General features: G+C 40.1%; 1 protein-coding gene across 4 annotated transcripts; it reads right to left on the reverse strand.

Moving 5' to 3' along the window:
* Window positions 1-468: 468 nt before the first annotated feature.
* On the reverse strand, window positions 469-19,106 carry eea1 (early endosome antigen 1). 4 transcript variants are annotated; one of them, XM_049724378.1, is made up of 29 exons: window positions 18,946-19,106; window positions 16,897-16,974; window positions 16,698-16,810; window positions 13,768-13,822; window positions 13,619-13,684; window positions 13,450-13,480; window positions 13,286-13,369; window positions 13,049-13,170; window positions 11,696-11,851; window positions 11,061-11,177; window positions 10,639-10,977; window positions 10,258-10,407; window positions 9,889-10,008; window positions 8,839-9,042; window positions 7,749-7,949; window positions 7,542-7,655; window positions 7,275-7,430; window positions 7,033-7,172; window positions 6,622-6,952; window positions 6,114-6,215; window positions 5,793-5,978; window positions 5,524-5,710; window positions 4,996-5,177; window positions 4,295-4,426; window positions 3,775-3,960; window positions 2,794-3,032; window positions 2,600-2,720; window positions 2,422-2,520; window positions 469-2,167 (listed from the first exon to the last, which is right to left on the reverse strand). In XM_049724378.1, the coding sequence occupies exons 1-29, from the start codon at window positions 18,967-18,969 to the stop codon at window positions 2,045-2,047; spliced, it is 4,158 nt and encodes a 1,385-aa protein (XP_049580335.1). In that variant the 5' UTR covers window positions 18,970-19,106; the 3' UTR covers window positions 469-2,044. The 4 variants fall into 4 exon arrangements, with proteins under 4 accessions (XP_049580335.1, XP_049580337.1, XP_049580336.1 ...); XM_049724380.1 differs by lacking the exons at window positions 16,897-16,974; window positions 18,946-19,106 and having other exon boundaries at window positions 13,623-13,684; window positions 16,698-16,791; XM_049724379.1 differs by lacking the exons at window positions 16,698-16,810; window positions 16,897-16,974; window positions 18,946-19,106 and adding an exon at window positions 14,378-14,480.
* Window positions 19,107-19,572: the final 466 nt, after the last annotated feature.

The following is a 19,572-nucleotide window of genomic DNA, read 5'->3' on the forward strand; positions in this document are numbered from 1 at the left end:
AAGGTATGGGATCAGATTGGGTGTTTTTGAATTTACCTAATTTACTTATTAATTTACTTTTTAATTTAACTTATTAATTTAATAATTTACTTTATTTTACAATACAACTTTATATAACCAGTTCATTTCAACAAAGTGCTAACATATAATAAAAACAATGATACAACTACAAAGACAGTGAAAACAGAAAAATATTCTGATTTACAACAACATGAGCATTTTGGTTTTGTCAGAAGCACACTTACAGTATGTGCTTAACCCCCCAAAAATTCATGCAAGAATTAAGCATATTTTAGGGCAGGCTAAGATTATGCTGCAAGGAACGTTTCTAAGTTTTACAATCCTGAATTAAGATGTGCCTCATACTGTATTCATTTTTAGCATCTGACATTTCCGCTATCAAACTCACAGTTGGCATTTCTTTGAGACGTTCCTAACACAATGTAAGAATTCAGAGTGGAAACATGACAGAATTATGAATGTTTTATTTACCTTTTTCATTGCCATGAATTAGAAAATGAACTGATTCAAGTGAGTGTGCATTACAAAATATTTCTTGTCACTATTCAATACATGTCGGCCCACCTAAACAAAGGTAACAGTGCGTGAAGGCATACACCTTCACCCACAACCATCAAATCAAACCCTTCATACCACGAGACATCGTTTTGCTGCTTAACATGTTTGACAGCAGACTGGAAGAACCAAAAGAATGACAGTGTCTAATCTACAAGTCTGTGGTGGTGCTCGGTTAAAAAATAATAATAATACTGCACCAACTCAATTTTACGTTTCCTTTCAGGGACAGAAATGCTGACTCTTGTAGTAGCACTACAATGAGAAAGGGAGCTATGAATAGGATTAGGTACTTTGTGGTCTGCAGTCTAAATGACATGACGTCTTGAAGGTTGACATAAAGCTCCCCTTCCCCTACCCATTTGAGGTAGACAAAAAGGAAACGTTTGTGAAACATTCTAAGTTGGAGCGAGATGCCAAAATATATATTTTTTGTAATACGTTTTTGCAGCCTGCTTCAGTGCTTAAAAGAACTAACGAATGATTCACAAGTCGAATCATAAATTAAATAAAGATTTCAATTCTTACAGGCGCGTGACATAAATTGAGCATTAATGTCTGCAGGTCGTGCAATGTGCATCCTGACAGTTAACCCGCGCTCGCAAACAAAAGAACATGCAGGCACATTTCATGACTGCATTACCAGTTTGAAAAAACAAGCACCACCGCCTTTTAACACGCACAATAGAAATGAAATGTGGCACGATAAAAGAATGTCAGCCACGGCGTGCAGTGCTGTGTTAAGAACTGAACTTGACAAGATGATTTAACTGAAAGATGAAACTGAGTTTTTCCTCTCCTCACATTCTTTGGTCATCATATACAACAATGTCAACAGATAAACGTGCGCACGCACACACAAATGGGCTGCCACACAAAGGCAACATGCAGTAACTGATCTGACATCAGAGCTGTAAAAAGCTGCACAAAAATGAACCGATTCATGAGATGACTTTTTCCAGGTGTGTTACTTCTCAATTCTCACATTTGATGTGTGACATTAACAGATCCAAACCATCAAACCAACTTATCAAAGTACTATGCTAGACAAACGGAGTGATTATGTATAAAGAAAAATATATTTGTGATTTTGTTTTTAAGACAAAATAGTTACTTGCATTTACATTTACGCGGCAGCTGTGCTTTTCAACATTACATTTACGGATTGACTCCCACTGTGATGACTTCAATCTCCCATCGACTTTTCAAGCCACTTTTACAGAAGCCAAACACTACAGATAAAGACAACTTAGAAGTCATGGGAGGCGTTTATTTGCTTCTGTCGCCACCTGGCGGCCGGTCACAGAATGAGCAAAGGCACAAAAACGCACTGTACACACAAGTCCGAGTGCTCCTGCGTCAGCACGTTTGCCACTAAAAGGCCCCTCCCTCTCTTACCTTCACAACACTGGCTCTGTCCTTTTTGGTGGACATCTTACACGAGAAAGTTTTCACCTTGAGAGTTGACTCAGCCTTGCAGCTCCTCAAAACACGTCTCGCACACCCGCACGGGTTTTTTGGAGGACGGCGTGAGGGCGTTCCTTGACGAACACTCGGCGCAGAAAATATTCCCGCAGTGTCTGCAGTGATGCTGCAAGAAAATGCACACAAAATAGAGTGTGAAAATATTCATATAGCGGCAAGTTTATTTTTGTGGATGAAGTTTGTGGAGGCGTACAATGTGCATTAGGATGCCAGCTGTGGCGAATATTTTCAATTGCTCAGTTACATGAGAATCGAAAATACTTACTAAATTCCTCAGAATGATGGAGTACACCTAAAACTACAATTAAAACCACAGAATCGTGTGAATGGCCTTCAGACTTATCTGAACTTCCTTCTTACCTTCCTGACAGTGACAGAGAAGCCTTTGCCACACGCCATGCAGTTCTGCACCTCGTGATCCTCTGCCCATTTCCTGGTAAGACTCTGGGACTGCTTAATCTTGAGAACCAAACGCAGCAGATATGAAGCAGCTTTTCTCTGAAAAGCTACGCCTCGGTAGGGTCTGTCGCTCACTAACCTGGAGGGACTGGTTCTCTCGGCCCAGCTCCTGCATGGCTGCCGTCGTGTCGTCAACTTTGCGCCTCAGTTCCACCATCTTGGCTTGGAGCTTCTCAATTTCTCCTTCTCCCTTGACACACCTTCATTGCAAAGGCAAGTCAGGATTGGTTGCAGCACTAAGCATTTTCCTGCCGGGGGGTGAATGTCCCACACCTTTCCAAAAGCGCACGTCTCTCATCCTGGTTGTGTTGCACAGTGGCCTCCAGCACGGCGATTTCCCCCCTCAGCTCGTCCGTCTGCTTGTCCAGCTCAGACACTCGTCGCTGGCTACTCTGCCACTCTCTCTTTAGGGTGGCCACGTTTTCATTCAGCGCTGTCATCTGGGCACCCATTTTCGCCTCCGCTTCCTCTCCTCGCTTCACCTGCTCATCTTTGGCTCGCTTCTCAGAGGACTGCAAGAGGAGGTGACAAAAATAGCCACAAGACAGGATTATCACCGTGATTTTAGCCCCAAATCAGGCCCGATTCTCCTAATGGCTCCATGTGCGTGGCGTCTTCAGCTTGCTCTCGGCTGCTCGGAAGAATGTCCGACCTCAAATTCAATATGTTTCATGTTTTTGACCTGACTTCATACCGTGTGCGAGGACAAACAAGCACAGTGACGTACAGCCAATCAGAAAGCGAGGTGATGAGGCGAAGCGGAACAGATATACTGTATTTAGTATTATTGTCGTATTATAATTATTTTTTTATTGCATAATTATCTTACAGTGACACCTTTGCACAACATGGTGTTCCTTTATTTTGTTAAGCTTGATACTGACACATTGCCATTAGTGACAAAGCTTTCATTTAGCAAATTTTAATTTCATAATTTGGTTGAACCAGTTCTCTTTTATGTGCTAGTTATACAATGAATCTCAACTGGCAATGACAAACAGCTTTAAGCAACCATTGCCTCTTTATAGAGAGCTGTTGAAGGTTTTTCACAGTGATGGTGATAAAATGTGCTGGGGAATAATTTTAACGGTGTATTGTAAAAGGTTCAAGTGAGTTTAAGCAAGTTTAAATGTGTTTAAATCGTGTGGAAAGGGTCAATTGAGGTTAATTAAATCAAATGACCCCCGACAAATGAGACTTTTACCAAGTGTACAAAATATGTGCTTCATAGATTCATTCTTTGACTGAGCCTACCAGCTGATCTTGGAGATCTTTGGTTTTGGCGAGAAGCTGATCCGCTTTTTGATTGCAGGTGTCCCTGGTGGTCTGGTGTTCTTTCTGTTCCTGTTGGAGGGCACCCTGCGCAATCTCCAGCTGGCTCTGCAGCTCCAGTTTCTGCTGGATCAACAGCTGCTTGGCTTCTTGCAACTCTCGCAGATCCTGAAGTACGACACACACGATTTGTACATATTCATTGTTGTCGATGGGAGTCACACGCCGCTCTTTCTGATCCAGCAGCTGATGGATTTACATTGTAGGTCAAAGTGGCCGATTCCAATTTTGTCATTTGAACCATGTAGCGTAATTCGAGTCTTAGACACATTTCACAACAGCTTTGGTGAGCTGAATGGAACATAAAAACTGTTGTTTCAACAAAGTATTTCAAGTGTTACGTTTCAAATACTTGTACTGTTTTCCTAAACAATGAGTCATAAGGATGGTAAGAATAAAAATAGCCTTTATCAGAGCACGAACAACCTTGCAAGGAACTGACCTTGTCACTCTTTGCTGTTAGCGTTTTCATCTCCGAAGTCAGCCTGGTGTTGTTCTTTTCCAGGTAACTCTTGTCTTTGAGCAGCTCCTCCATTTTGCTCCTCTCCTTCTCGAGGTCCACCTTAAGTTGACCCTAAAACACCAGCATTGGACAGATGTCATACTCAGCTTTTAAGCCGCAAATCCTCGTCGTTCATGTTTCAAAACTACGGTCACAGCGGACACGTCATTTACACCATTATCACAAATGATATCCAATACAAGAGCTGTATTCAATATTACGACTTTACCATAGGGCATAGGTGTCAAACTCAAGGTCCGGGGACCAGATGCGGCCCACCACATCATTTTATGTGGCCCGCGAAAACAAAAACATCATCTTCAATTTTTAAAAGTAGAGATATTGCTAGCAATTTTTTTTTACCATTCATCTTTTTAAACTATTTGAAAAAGGTTTACTAGTCTCTGATTTCAAAACTAGCTATTCATCAGTTTGTTGTGTAGCCTACACTGTATGTGTATAGAAGACGTTGACAGTCATAATGGCCCTCCGAGGGAAACTATGACTACAATGCAGCCCGTGACAAAAATGAGTTTGACACCCCTGCCATAGGGGCCCTTGCATAGTTTGTTGCATGCGACCACATTCATAGAGAAAGCTAAGTATTTGCATGGAGATCTTCCTTATGTCCAATGTCTCACCTGTGCCTTCTGGAGATCATTCAATGATTTCTCCTGCTGCTGGATTCTCTGATCTCGACGACCGAGCTCTTGCTCCAGAGAATTCCAGCTTTTCTTTTGCTCTTGGATCTGATTTTCTAATGCAGTCTGATGGGTCTGGTTAGCTGCCAACTCTTCCTGGTTCAACCGTAGTTTGTCCTCAGCTACCTACAAGTCAATAAATATTATTTAGATTGTGTGTGTGTGTGTGTGTGTGTGTGTGTGTGTGTGTGTGTGTGTGTGTGTGTGTGTGTGTGTGTGTGTGTGTGTGTGTGTGTGTGTGTGCGTGCGTGCGTGCTCTTGTGGAGACTTACGTGAGTGAAATTTAACTTTGGTGATTACGGTTTACAATTCTCATTCAATGTAAGGAAACAACGCTGTAGAATGTATACTTTTATAGACTGCTCATCTTGTTTCATTCCGTTTCTCTCTCTCTCTCTCTCTCTCTCTCTCTCTCTCTCTCTCTCTCTCTCACACACACACACACACACATCTTTAAATGATATAAACCTACTTTGAGGTCTTCCTGTAGTGCTGAAAGCTCAGACTCTTTTCCATAGAGGTCCGACTGAAGCTTAGTGAGGCTTTCGCGACTTTGTTCTAAAGTCTTTTGTAGCTCTGCTGTCTGGCTCCTCTCAGAAGCCAGCTGCTGGCTGACTTCTATTGCCTGCTCCCTTAGTTGGCGTTCTTCCTCCACCTGGATGAGACAATCCAAATGGTTCATAAACACTCTGATAACACCATTGAGCTTAATCGACGGCTCGTATAAAACTACTTACTTTCTTAACACTGACTTCCCGTAACTCTGCAATTTCTCCCTTCAGCTTCTTTATCTCCTCCTCATAGCTTACAGTGGCGGTCTTAAATTGCTCCTCCAGCTTCCCCAACTTTTGGTCCTTCTCCCTCAGAGACTTCGTGTTCTGTTGTTCCAATGATACCAACTGCACTTTCAGCTTCTTCTCTACCTGATATTTCAGGAGAGAAAATAATGTTCATACACTGTTTATTACAACAACAACCACAACAAAATATTCATTGAGCATTGTTGATCCTTTTTTTTTTTTTTTAACACTGTTACACGCCTTTTTTTCAGCACTTACTTCTCTCATCTGCTCCAGTTGTTGCTTAGATTCCGTCATTGCCTTGCTGATGCTCTCGTTACTCTTCTGAAGATCCCCTCTTGCCTTTTCATAGGACTTTTCCTATGAAGTGAAGACACACTCATGTTTCTTGAAGTAAAAAACGAGATAGTCAAAGCTTTTCATCTGGTCACTAGCTGGAACTCCCCTTAACTTCTTAAGTGGCTATCCGTCCTTACGTCTGCCCTCTCCCAACTACCAGTGACCATGTAATACTTGAACCGACTGACCAAATGCTTGTTCACAGAAACAGTAAGGCTCAAAGTGAAGTATGCTTTTAAGATCTGATACATATGGAATGAAATAAATGTTGCCTGGGGCAAGGAAAATATATGGAACCCCTGAACAACTGGGACTAGCGTGCCAAATGCTGACATCGGTGCCCCGTTTTACACAAACGGGATTATGCCTTTCCTCTGCGTCATGTGTTTGTGCAAACACTGTGTATAATAAACTAACTGGAACTGACCTTTTCCTCCATGGCTGCCTTCTGATTCTTCCTTTCTGTGTCCAGTTGACGCTCACATTCTTTCAGGGCCTTGCGGGTCTTGCCGAAACTTTCCTGAGTGGAAGTCAGCTCTTTCTTTAGAGTCTCTTTCTCCTGTTGGACCTTGAGCAAGTCTGCAGCAAAGCCCTTTGCTTTCTTGTCCCATTCTGCATGCTGAACCTCCCCTTCTTGGGTCATCTTGGCCACATTGAGCTCAAGAGCAGATTTGCCCTGCTCGCAGCACTCCAATTGCTTCTGGATGTCACTCAACGAGGAGGTCTTTGTCTTTATTTCCTCTTGAAGCGTCACGTTCCTAAATGGAGCAACTGACTGTCAATTGTTAAAATTAACCGGAAAGGATGATCTAGAAATATAATCAATTTTCATACTCACGCTGCTTTTTCATTGTCCAGCAAAAGCTGCAGATCCTTAACTTTTTGTTTGACCTCAGATGCCTCCTTCTGCAGATTCTTCACTTCTTTTCGCATCTGATCCCTTGCAGCCTGCACCTCTGCCACCTGCGCTTCCAGTTTCTAAGATAGAAGTTTCAATCATCAGTTTCAACAATTTGTCAAATCCATTTGAGGGCAGTGCTGACACCTTTGCACATGTACCGTAATCCAGTTGGCACTGACCTTATTGAGCCCCTCAAGCTTCTCTACATGTTGCTCCGAGGCCAGACGTTTGTCCTTGTACTCCTTAAGAGAGGCTTCCAGTTGACTGCACTGTTCCTGCCTCTCCTTGAGTCTCTGTGCCTGCTCCTCTACTTTCTTCTGAACTTTAATAAGCTCCTTCAGAAGATAGCATTCATAACCAAGATGTCAACCAAGTCCTTAGTTTGCATTTCATTTTCAAACCTAACACAAGACCAGATCTGAAAACCACTAAAGCCAACAAGTCACCTGCTGCTTGTCCTGTAGTGCATGCTGGGCAGACTCTAGGTTGTTCTCCAGGTTGGCCTTCTGTGCAGCCTTGGCTGCCTCGGTAGACAGCAACATCTCTGTTTTTGCCTTCAGCTGGTGGAAAACAGCCCACATCCAAAGTCGGAATTTATTCGGAACAGATCACCTTGCCCTTAAGACTAAAAGGGATTGATTGCCAAAGGCTACCTGAGAGTCCAGCTGAGTCACCTTCTCCTTGCTGTCTGCAAGCTGAGCGGCGAGCTCAGTGACAGAAGTCTCCAGAGTGTGGGCCCGGTCCTGGGATGAACGCAGTAGAGTTTTCTGATCCTGAACTTGTTTATGCAGATTGTCCTGGGCTTGCTTGTTGCTCTCCGATTGATTCTTCATCTTGTCTGTCAGCTGGGTTACCTTTGTATCAAGACAACAAGAAAGTGTTAAAATCTACATATAGATTTATAATTTTTTTGTTATGATTACAACATAAGTAAAGGATCTTGTGCAACTCCATTTTCTATAGCACTTGCTTTCATTCGGGCATGGGTAACCCTATGCCTAGCAATGCAATGCTGGTGATGAGGTTGTGAGGTGGTGTGAGGTTTTTCTGTTGTAAAACAGGGGCCTAAGCAAAAAAAAAAAAAAAAACTATTTCATGAAGCACTTCTTTGTAAATGCTGAACATCAAAGTTAGTGACTAGAATAGAACACATATTGTGCCAGTCACACTAACATGGTAGGAACTAGGTAAGGAATAACACTACCTTATGAAGTCTTTGTTACAGGCTTCACTATGTAAAGGTCCAGCCCTGTACTAGTAAATTACAAGAAAGTCTGTTCTTAATCACTTATTATTTTCAACAGTTTTATATAAAGTACCTGAAAATGATACTTGAGTTAAAATGACGGTATCTTAATGCAAAATAAATTTGGTGTTAGTTTAAGTCACCTTGTAGAATATTACTCTGGTGAAAGTCAAAGTACCTGTACTTAAGCATCAAAAGTAATTTTCTACTATCAAATGTTCTTAGTTATCAAATAAAAAGGTAAATGATTTTAAAAAAAATATCTATTGTAATTTGGTTTATATAATTTTGTTTCAGTGGTGTAAAGATCTCAGAGAAAGAGAGACATCTGTATTTCTTGCATGTAAACAAGTTAAATGAATCATCTGCACAAGTTGTCTGAAAATAAAAGTAGGGAAAGAAAAAGGGAAAACTGTGAATTAAATTACATCTATTTGAATTTTATGCTGTTTATTGACAACTGCACATTTTCAGTATGAGAGTGACAACTCACTAACCTGTTCCTGTAGTGCGTGGTTTTTCTCTTTAAGTTGGTTGAGCAAAGCGGTCTCGCCCTCCCCGGCTTGAATCTTGGCACACAAGTCTTCTCTCTCAGTTTCCAGTTGAGTCACAATGTCCTTACTTTTCTGCAGCAGGGCCTCCAAATTTTGGATCTTCTGGTCCTTATCTCCAATCTGGCGTAATACCTGCTCCAGGTCATTCTAAAGGTATTTGGAAGCAAACTAGAAGTTACTTCACATTAGGTAATGGAAAGGTCCTCAAAGCATTTAAATGTCTAGTTCTAATATAGGAAAATAGCCAGAGTCACCGGTTGGCATTCAGATTTTGCAGCAGAAATATCTTCTGTTAATCACTGAAAAACCCATCTCCATTTATTTGTGCTCAGACTTAAGACATGTTTTGTGCGAAAAAGTTGACTTAGTGAAATCTAGTAGCCTTTTTTAACCAAGCAGCTATGTTAAAGTGACGGAAGGAGCTGCATTTAATAGGGCCATTAAACAAAAAAATCTCTTTTGGGAAGGTGTTAACTACTCGCAAATTTTCGCTAAGGCTCCAATCTGGTCCCTGATAATAAACTGTTTTTAGGGACATAGTATTTTGATGTTCAAGAATTTGCACTAATAAGGAATGCTTAGTTACGGGTGCACTTACCTTTTCATTTGATTGTTTTATATTGGTGGGAATAAGTGGGTTTTTTTTATACCAATATTTACAGTAATTATGTTATTTTTTTCCAAACAGCCTGCAATTACTTTGTTGTTTATAAACCATAAATATATTCACATTCTTTAAGTGTTTGTCAAAAAATATTGACTTCAATAATGACATTACTCCTGCATCAGCGTAGGTCAGCAATAGACTGTGGCACATTCCAACTTTGCGTACAAATTTAAATTACAGCACTGATGAAGGAATATAATTATTGGAAATCGGGGACAACCTGTACCTGTATACTTTTTTTCAATGTTATAAAATAAATGGAATTTGTAGTTGCTTTACATGCATGTTGAGGGTTTAAGTACATTCTTGATTCTTGTGCGCAGTACCTGTGACTCACGGAGTTTGCCATTGGTGTTCTGCTGCAGTGCTTGCAGCTCCTGGTGTTGCTGCTTGGCTTTTTCCAGCTGGTGCTGCAGGTCTGTGTTCTTGCTGGCACTTTCTTTCATCTACAAGATAACACTCAAATAGTCCCTTTTTTCTTTAAACTGTATTTTGCATCATCTATTATGCTTATTTTTTGAAAATCCAGCCTTTCATTTATATCACGACATTGGATTTGTGTTTTTTTAATGAATATGTGGTAGCTAAAATATGTACAGCATGACACCTGACACAATCAGGTTCATTTTTGCTCATTGTTCTCGGCTGACATTAATTCAGAGTTAGCGTCCCTATATGTTCTATCTTGGATGTACCTGTTCTTCAGCACGTGAGAGTTTAAGTTGCAAGTCGGCTGCTTGCTGCTCTTTGTCCTTCAGTTTCTCCCCAGAAAGCTGCCTCTGTTCTTTCAGACGACCTTGCAGCTCACCCACTTGCCTCTCTGCCTCCAGTAGTTTTGCATGAAGCTAGACAGACCACAGTGAAGATGAAGCTAGACAAACCACAGTGAAGATTATATCTGCCAAGAATCTTAATTTTCCTCACAGGATTAATTACATGTCTATTTACAAGGACTACTTCTAGCAACTGGCTACTGTTGATGAGCGTCTACTGATCGTCATCTTGGGAATTCATCTCAAATCCAATCTCTAATATACCAGGATGCTACAAAATTGACATTGATAGATTGGACTCACCTGACCAATTTCTGTTTGCTGCTGAGCACCTTGGCTGTCTTTTTCTTCCCTTTGCTGTTCCAACTGTTTCCTCTCAACCTTTAGTTCGGCATGCTTCACCTCCAGGTCTGTAATCTCACCCTTCAACCTGGCCACTTCCTCAGTTTTCTCTCCAAGCTCTGCACTGGCTTTCTGCAAGGACGTCTCTGCTCCTGTGGCTCGGGTCTGCAGCTCCAGGATTTCCCGCTCTTTCTCTCTAAGGGTATGTTGGCCTGCTTTTTTGGCAGCTTTCTCTGTTTTTAGTTGCTCCTCTAGCTGCTGATACTCTTTTTCCTTGCGTCCCAGTTTTTCAGAAATATTCTGGAGGAAGGAGGCAGACATAGGGAAGACCATAGAAAGAAGGAGAAGCCCAAACTCAATGGTTCCCAATTCCCTCATATTACCTGGTTTTGTTGTTGAGCATTATTCAGGTCACTTTGAAGCTGGTGGATCTGCTGTGTATAGACAGCTGCTTCCTGTGGCCCTTTCTCCAGCTCTGCTTTCAGTTGTGATATAGTCATCTGAAAGAAAAGTTGGACTCAGGCATTAAAAGACTTTTAAAAGGACCAGGAGTTAATGAAGCTGAAGAACATAAAAAAACATGGAAAATCAACCAGGCGTTTGATGGAAATACATACACGAGGAAAGAAAAGTATTTCATGAACAAAAACTTTAAACGACAGGTATTTGAATGCAATAGTGCAGAAAGCTCTGCAAAAACATTTCAATATTTCTTATACTTAGTTATCTTTAAGTTCCTCCATTAAATATGTATAACATTGCCACCTAATGACCAAGGTGTGCACACTACAAGAAGCAGTACAATGCCCACTGAATTAAAGCATGATAAATATGAGCCAAATTATCATTTATGTCAATGAGGAATGATGATTTGAGTTTGTTCAGGGAACAAATTGAAGTTGTAAATCTAAGTATCATTGTAGAAATATTTCGGCTCCTGCTAGAAACATTCAATGAGTGTCAAATGGAGGGCTGTTGTGTAAATCCAAATATAACCAATCAAGTGTTCCAATCTCACCTCTGAGGAAGTGAATTTAGCCTGCAGCTGCTCATAGTGATCTCTGAGGCGCTCCGATTCCTGCTCTCTCTCGCGAGTCATGCAGTCCATTAATGTCTGTACCTGCACAAGTTCCTTCTGCAGTACCTCAACGTCCTCCACTCCCGGACGCTGAAGCTTGGGGAAAGAGTAGAACCAGTTAGTGCCACAAGAATACAGTTTTCCCCCACGATAACAGTTTGTTTGTACTCCTGCTATATTGTCAATTTTTAGGCGATCGTTATGGGTTCTTTTACAGTAAAGACAAGCCATTTTGGCAGTGACTATGTTCCTCTCAAAGGCAATACTTGCATATACAGTACGTGGCGACCATGTCCCATCAAAGGCAAGCAATAAAAAGCATGGACATTAGGCTTAGCACAGCCAAAAGGAAAACAGCTCAAAAGGGCCGACTTGTATCTACTAGTGTTGCACCAGGCATTCGTACCAGTACCGTAACAGGAATTTTCGAGGGTAAAAATGATGCAATACCATTATTCATAAGATCAATTTAAATCAACTCTAATGGTCAAAACTCCTTCCCCAATTAGTACAGTAAATTGACGTTCACTGAATAGAGGTAAATCCATATTTAGAATTGCACACAGTCAATGTGATACCACATTGTGCCGCAAAATGCCCAGCAGCACTGAGGTCAACTGGAAAAGTGCGCAATTAACAGCAAAAAAAAAAAAAAAAAAAAAAAAGGCTGTGGTCCCTAAGGGCAAACCCTAAATTTGCAAAGTATTATTGTATGCTCTCTCGTTTGTGAGTTGCTGTTGTGTGTTAAACTAGCAACTATTTGAATGTTTATAATTACTGTGATATCCATGATTATTTCCATTAGCTCATCTACAGTGTTATATGTTGACATTAAGTGAGTTTCAACAACTAAATGTGTTTTTAGTGCAGGAGGGTTTCACCTATTGTATGTTGGTCTGGAACATATCTCTCACGATAAATGGGGGTTTAAACGTTCGTACTGTAGAGGGTCCTTGATTTACGTCATTCCCGGCATACGACATTTTGAAGTTAGGTATTTCACATAGAGAGTAGGTTAACATTGGTTAGTGACAGGATGTGACACGATCCTATGAAGGAACAAGCTCTGCTTTAAAACGTACTGTGTCTTGGGAATGTTTTGTATGTAAACAAATTTCACAGACGACGTTCAACATTTTTCTTGATCTTTTCAATGAGGGCAATGCTCATGTATTCTAATACCATTGAGAATAGGCACAAACTTATTGTCAAGTCAAATTGATCACAAAAGTGTCTCAAATGTTTTCGCATGCCCAGAGTTGACAAATATTAACGATGTATTGTTTGTTGTACCAGTTCAGTCTGGAGTTTCTCATTCTCTTTCTTCTCTTGCTGAAGCAGCTCAGTTACACTGGAAAGCTTCTGGTCAGCAGCTTCCCTTAAACTCTTCTCTTCGTCATAACGGGACTTTATATCTAGAGATTGACACAAGACCAACTTAGTTTATCAGTATAGCAAAGATATAATAAAAGCTCAGCCAAGTGGATGGACTGGGCATCAATGGGACGTTATTCCCTTGCACACACTAACCTACTATCTCTGTGGCCAGCTGGGCGGCTTTCTGCCTCATGTTAAATTTTTCCGTCTCTGATTCGTTTAACTTCTTTTCTAGTACTGAGGGGGGCAGAAACACACATTAGTGACATTGTTATCATCTTGCATATGCATACATGTGGGTGTTTTGCAACCCCCACCTGAATCCTCTGAGCTCATCTGTCCGTCATTCTGTGGGATTGAGGGAAAACATTGTGACACCATACCACAAGACAAAGCATCCCCACAATGTTGATAACAAACTATTTCACAACATTTCTAATGAGTGAAGCCTCTTTAACACAAGTTGAAACATCTTGAAGGAATTACTTGCTTCAGGTGTCCTTGGACTTTGTCTAATTCTTTTTTCAGCTCCCCGGAAAACCATCTTTCTTCCTAAAAAGAAAGCAAATCAAATAACTATTTAAATTAACAAAAATGACCGTGCAGTTTAAAGTGAAGTCCAGGAAAGCACATACCTTAAGTGATGTATGAAGGTCCTGAACCTCCTGTCGCAACATTGATAGGTCTTCCCTAAATTAAAGACAGGAATCATTTTTGTTTAGCATTACTGCTAGGCATAGTTATAGCTCAATAAATTTCCAACTTCACTGCAATTAACTTGTGATTAGTCATGGTTGTACCTTCAAATTTAGCCCCAGGATAATTGATAGCCATGATCATGGTAATCAATAAATTTATTGTTAAGAATTCAGTCCACCGTGTGAAAGTGATTCTTGCGCCATCATGTATTAACACAAATGAGGATCCAATTATTGATTCCAGAGGTTCTATTGATCCAATCTCAACAAATCAGCAGATTAAAGAGCAACAATGCTATGAATTGTCAGCTGAGGTAACTTGGGAGACAGTAAAAGATTCTTCGAAAACAAATGAGGCTTCATGCCGATTAATGCTACTTGCCGTTGGAAGTTTAGAATCAAAGTAAGCATGAATAACAAAGCAAGTTTCACATATTACATTTCAACCAACCACGTGGCTTTGCCTTAAAAAAGGTTTCTTTACTTTACATACTTGAACACAAATAGTGGAGTGACACATGTACACAAATAATACAGCAATACTCACAGACATTAATCCTTTAACTAGTACGAAAAATGACTCATATTACAGCATGAGCCACTTACAGCAATAGCAGTGTAAAGGATGAGGAAGCACTGTTCTTTGTAAATACAATCAAAGAAGAATAGTGCTTCTTCTTCTTGTACAGCATGGCAGTACAGTATTATACTCCCTCCTAGTGGCCAAGGCGGTACACCAGAAGGAGCTGCAGAATGAGTTGGGTTGCAGCATTAACTCATGATGCACAAACTGATTCAGTTATTACTCGATCTTGTTTATCAAATAAAGTATTATAGAGTGCTATACAAAAAACATTTATTGTTCTGGAGGGACGTTCTATGAATTTCAATGAAGAAATGGGATTTGATATACAAGTGTGAGCGAATCAAACTAAGTGTGAGCGAATTAAACTTGTATCTCAAAGCGCCACTTTAATTCAATATTTTTCCCCACTTTATTGAGGAAGCGGTCCATCTGAAACTGTGGCTAAAAATTCATATTGCACACAAAAAAGAATTGACAGAGTGATGACGGCTTTTATGTAACTTGGGCCACACTTACGTGAAGGTACCACAGTAATGTTTTCACTTCTCTAAGTGTCCATCAAATAAAATAGGCTTCTGGGTAAACACAAAGACAATCGGGCTGTTCCGATTAATACCCTTCCTGACCAAGGACGTCTATTTTATAAGATTGTCTTTCTGTCTGGGATGTGTTTACAGTGGATTTGTCTCTATAATAATAATAATAATAATAATAATAATAATAATAATAATAATAATAATAATAATAATAATAATAAGTTGGGGCCAACAATCTTAATTGATGAAAGTGTTAAATATTTACAACAAAAAATTTACGTGTGTGGGGAAAGCCAACGTCTCCCCCGGGTATTTGACTATGAACAGTGACATGTACGGAATGTAGCCAATCACAGATGTGCCCTAACTGACACACAAGGAAGCGGGAGTTAAAAAAAAGTAAAATAACTATATATTTTTTTTTTAAATAAAAGTGGGTTCCCCAGACACCATTAAGTGTTTCCCAAAGGAAGTATTTTCTCATTGACATCCCCATCTTACAATGTTCCCAATACTCGTGCATATCCAGAAGTCCCACAGTTTTTGTGAGATCTTGTGTGATCATGAGTAGGGATGGGAATTGATAAGCTTTTTCCGATTCCATTTTCGATTCTGTTTAACGATTCAATTGTCTTATCGATTCACATTTGGGGGGTGAAAAAAAAGCACAAATGATTATGATTATTTTGTTTTATATATTCCAACTTTGTGTAAATATGACATTACAAGCCTAAGAGTAAAGAATGCAAACATTCTCCTACAATAGAAATCATCACCTACCGAAAATCAGGGGCTTCTACAGTGGCAAATGGGTGCAAGCCTTTCACTACAAACTTTGTCGCTGCACAATGACATTCATCAGTCCTTTCGTTAGACATTTTGATCCTCCCTGCCTCCGTGAACGGATAAGCTAGAGGTACAGTACTGCTGGCGTCTGAACCAGTCAGTGTCTCTTGGCGTCATCTAAAATAAAACATGAGACGCAATTTGCATGACAGATTTGACAATTAGAGAAATAGAGCGAGCACAAAAAGCTGTGTTTGTCAGTTACCTGCAGTAAAATTGCACGTCGGGCTCGGGCTAATGTTGCTGCTGGTTGTTGACTGATCCTCCACAGCGGATCAAACACATACCGTTACACTAATGACATGATGCCTGTACAAATGCTTTTGCATATTAGAGGTATTCCCTCCCTTTGATGAAATTTCAACATTGCAAGTATTGCACGTCGCTCTATTTTTGTCCTTCTTAGCGAAATATGACCAAACTTTGGAGCGCTTCAACCTCACAGGTCCCATCATTGTCTACGTTGCTATGCATGTTGTATAGCGTGCGTAGTGACGTAATTTGTGCTGAATAGAATCGCTAAGGGAATTTTTAGCAAAATAGCAAACGATTCCAAGGAATTGGTAAAGTGGAAACCAGGTCTCAACAAGAACTGGTTCTCAATTCCCATCCTTAATCATGAAAAATGTCCGACTCAGTGGACTTAGTTTCAGGTTTAATGGTGATAGAGAATCTTAATGGTTCTGGTGCTCTCTGTTGAGATTATCGCAGCAGACCACACAATATCACCAAAATTACAAAATCACAGATGTTCTACCTTTATTTTGGTTGTCTGTCACAGATTTCATTATTATTATTTTATTTTTTTAACAATTTGATAAATTATGTGTGTACCAGGCCTCAGTCAAACACCCAATATAATAAGGGGTATAGAAGTAATGGATAAAAATCAATCCCACCTAGTGGGGGCCACTTGAGCAGGAAGGTCTCCAGTGTCGTGGAACAGCTCATAATGCTTGAACAAGTCCTCTGCTGAGCTGTGGGACTTCATGCATTGAGGACAGATGAAGCCCTAAACACAATTGCCAATGTTAATAAATTAATTATGCCAGGCCTGCTAATTAGGAAGAAAAAAAATCTAACAATTTATTTAACTACCTCAGATGTTTGCTCGTGGTTAACGTCTGTGCTGGGCTGCTCCGACTCTGCATTCTGGGCGCCTCCTTTTCCAGGAGTCTGGAAAACAGAGAAACAGAAAGGGCTCAGCTAAACTTGAACATAAGAGTAAGCTTTCTAAATCCCTTTAAATATTTACCTTTATGAGTTGCCATAGCATTAGCTACTAAGTATACTTGCATGTGCTAATGACAAATACATACAAAAACTATATAAAAATATTCTTGGCAGAAAAATAAACCAGTTTGATAGGTTTGTAATATTGGACACAAATTGAATACAGCACATTACAGTTCAACACAATTTGTAACCTACCTGTAAGCTACAACCTATTATTGCATTGTTATCCTTCTGAATAGCAGTGCTTGGCCTGCAGGTAATTAAATAGGCGCAGCAACGGGTCCTGTATGTTGCACGGATGAGAAATGTGGCTCTTCATTCATCACTTGTGCATTTTAAATTTATTATTGTCAGTTAATGTTGGGTAAGTGAGATACTGTCCTTATAACTGTTCGGTTCTGATTGCCATATGAGGACAAATGGAATGATTAAAGAATTTGGGATTTGTAACAGTTATTTGAAGGCTTTAACATATACTGTGGAATAAATCAATTGGAACATAAGTGGGGAGTGTGTGGGTGAAAGTCCAAGGTCCGGACAACAAGATGAAACAGTGTTAATTTGTATGGCCACGTCAGCCTCATCAGGTTACAGCACAGAAATTTTCCCACATCACGAATCAGTTCACTGATAGCTCAAAGTGGTGCAGTTATTCAAATGCTCTTAATGGCTACGTGCTGGAACATTGGCCAGGATCCAATCAGTGTAACACCTTCACTCTTAAGTACTGTAAAGCAGGGAGGGTCACCTCATTGCAGCTCTACTGGAGAAAGGTCTCACCTCCATCATGTGGCCCATTCACTTTTTTTAGTTGATACATGAGATAACTCTTTATCTGTGTCACGACTCAGGACTGTGGGCCCATAATATGGTAGGAACTTGGAGGCGTGGAGGAGGGCTGTAAATCTGCATCATCACACACCCCTTCACTCATTTCAAACATTAACCAGAACTGCAGTCTGACTTCATAACAAAAAAAAATAATAATATTGATCATCCAAACATAAGCATTACATTTACCTATATAGCAGTTACTTGAACGCTACTTTTGTATTACAATTGAGAAATGTCTTTCCAAGAATAAGCTCCATTTAAGCAATAACTTTAAATCTTTCATATGCCATTCAGTGAGGATGACATTAATCTCTTATGAAGCCAAATGTAAAAGTGGTGCTGTTCTGAATGGGCAGAGATTTCGCCACATTTCACTGTTTCATGGAAATGAGTCATATACATATGTTTCGCAAATAAACGCGACAGTGAGTTATGAGGGAAAACACTGTTCCCATACAAACAAGGTCACGTCACTGTCGTCTGTTGCAATGAATGAGATGTATTAAAACATCGCATGGTAATTCACGACTAAATAGGTGGTTAAACTGCAAAAAAAAGAAGAATGTAGCATCAGTTAGAATAGGGCTAATGGCCATTAGCATTTAAGAAATGGTTGATGAATCAACCCAACATTGTATAGCTAACGGAAACAGATAAAGTGCGTGTATATGCTTTCCAGTGATGTTATCTTTATATATAACACCCTCACATGCGTTTCCAGGCTGCCAAACTATGCAGTGGTGTTTTTTATTGTAAAATTTACGTTCTCTGTCGATAACGCCACTGAATAAAGTAGCCTCCCTCAATTTAAACGGGTTAGCATCAAATGCTAACTTTGGCCGCCCATCATAAGGAGCGCTTGATATAGTGACCGCGACTTGGCGGGATGTGCTATTTTCCACCATTGTCAGTAAATCGTCCTCTCTAACACATGACACCGCCCATCCGCGACAGGTTGTGATTTAAAAGGGGCGCCCCCTGTATAAACCAGGGATGGGCCTACGTTTAAAAAAAAATAAAATCATATTTGGCTCCAGTAAACCTCATATAACGCGGAATGTTATCGTGGAAGCTTACCATTTGTAATATCCGTCTGAGCATGGCCTTCTCAGCGTTTGTTCCAACACGAACCAGAATTGGTTTCCCAGACGGAACGTTTGCGTCGCTGTACCACAGACACCTGACCAAGACCAGGCAGAGAGAAACAGAGAAGGGGCGGGTCCTTGGAGGGACTGTACAGTGGACTACACAAATCCTGTCTAGAAATACAAACGCAACGAACTAGTGAATCGTTGGTTGGTGGCGATTTTTTTTTTTAAATAGAACAAACTACATGAGAGTACACAGCAGCACCTTTCACTAAGCTTTTCAATGCATAAGAAAAATGTTACATGTGATAATTGGGGTGACAAAGTAGGACGACGTTCGCATTGATGCTGTCAAATAATTGCAGAGGCATTTTCCCGAAAAAATACATAAATGCTTTTTCGGTACATTAATGTTAATTGCAATGTAATTCAAGGTTGATCTCGTTCAAATTTAACAGTTTCCAAATAAATTTCAAAATAATCCGTTCAGTACACATTTGTATGTGAATGTCAAATGAGAATTTTAAAAACAAGTTAGCACGCCTAAAACCTTTTTCTTTTTGCCATCTTGGAGATCATTCAGAATGAGATTAGTGAAAAAAATATACAATCAAAA

The sequence above is a fragment of the Syngnathus scovelli genome, chromosome 6, assembly GCF_024217435.2.
Source record: "Syngnathus scovelli strain Florida chromosome 6, RoL_Ssco_1.2, whole genome shotgun sequence".
Lineage (NCBI taxonomy): Eukaryota > Metazoa > Chordata > Actinopteri > Syngnathiformes > Syngnathidae > Syngnathus > Syngnathus scovelli.

Bases quoted from the DNA above. Each gene is read 5' to 3' on its own strand.
- eea1 (XM_049724378.1), bottom strand. From the start codon at position 18,969: ATGCTCAGACGGATATTACAAATG. The intron at 13,823-16,697 runs GTGGGATTGATT...TCTTTAATTTAG, and splicing joins GCTCAAGTGGCCCCCACTAG to GGAAGACCTATCAATGTTGC. The intron at 6,953-7,032 runs GTGAGTATGAAA...TGCTCCATTTAG, and splicing joins CTGGACAATGAAAAAGCAGC to GAACGTGACGCTTCAAGAGG.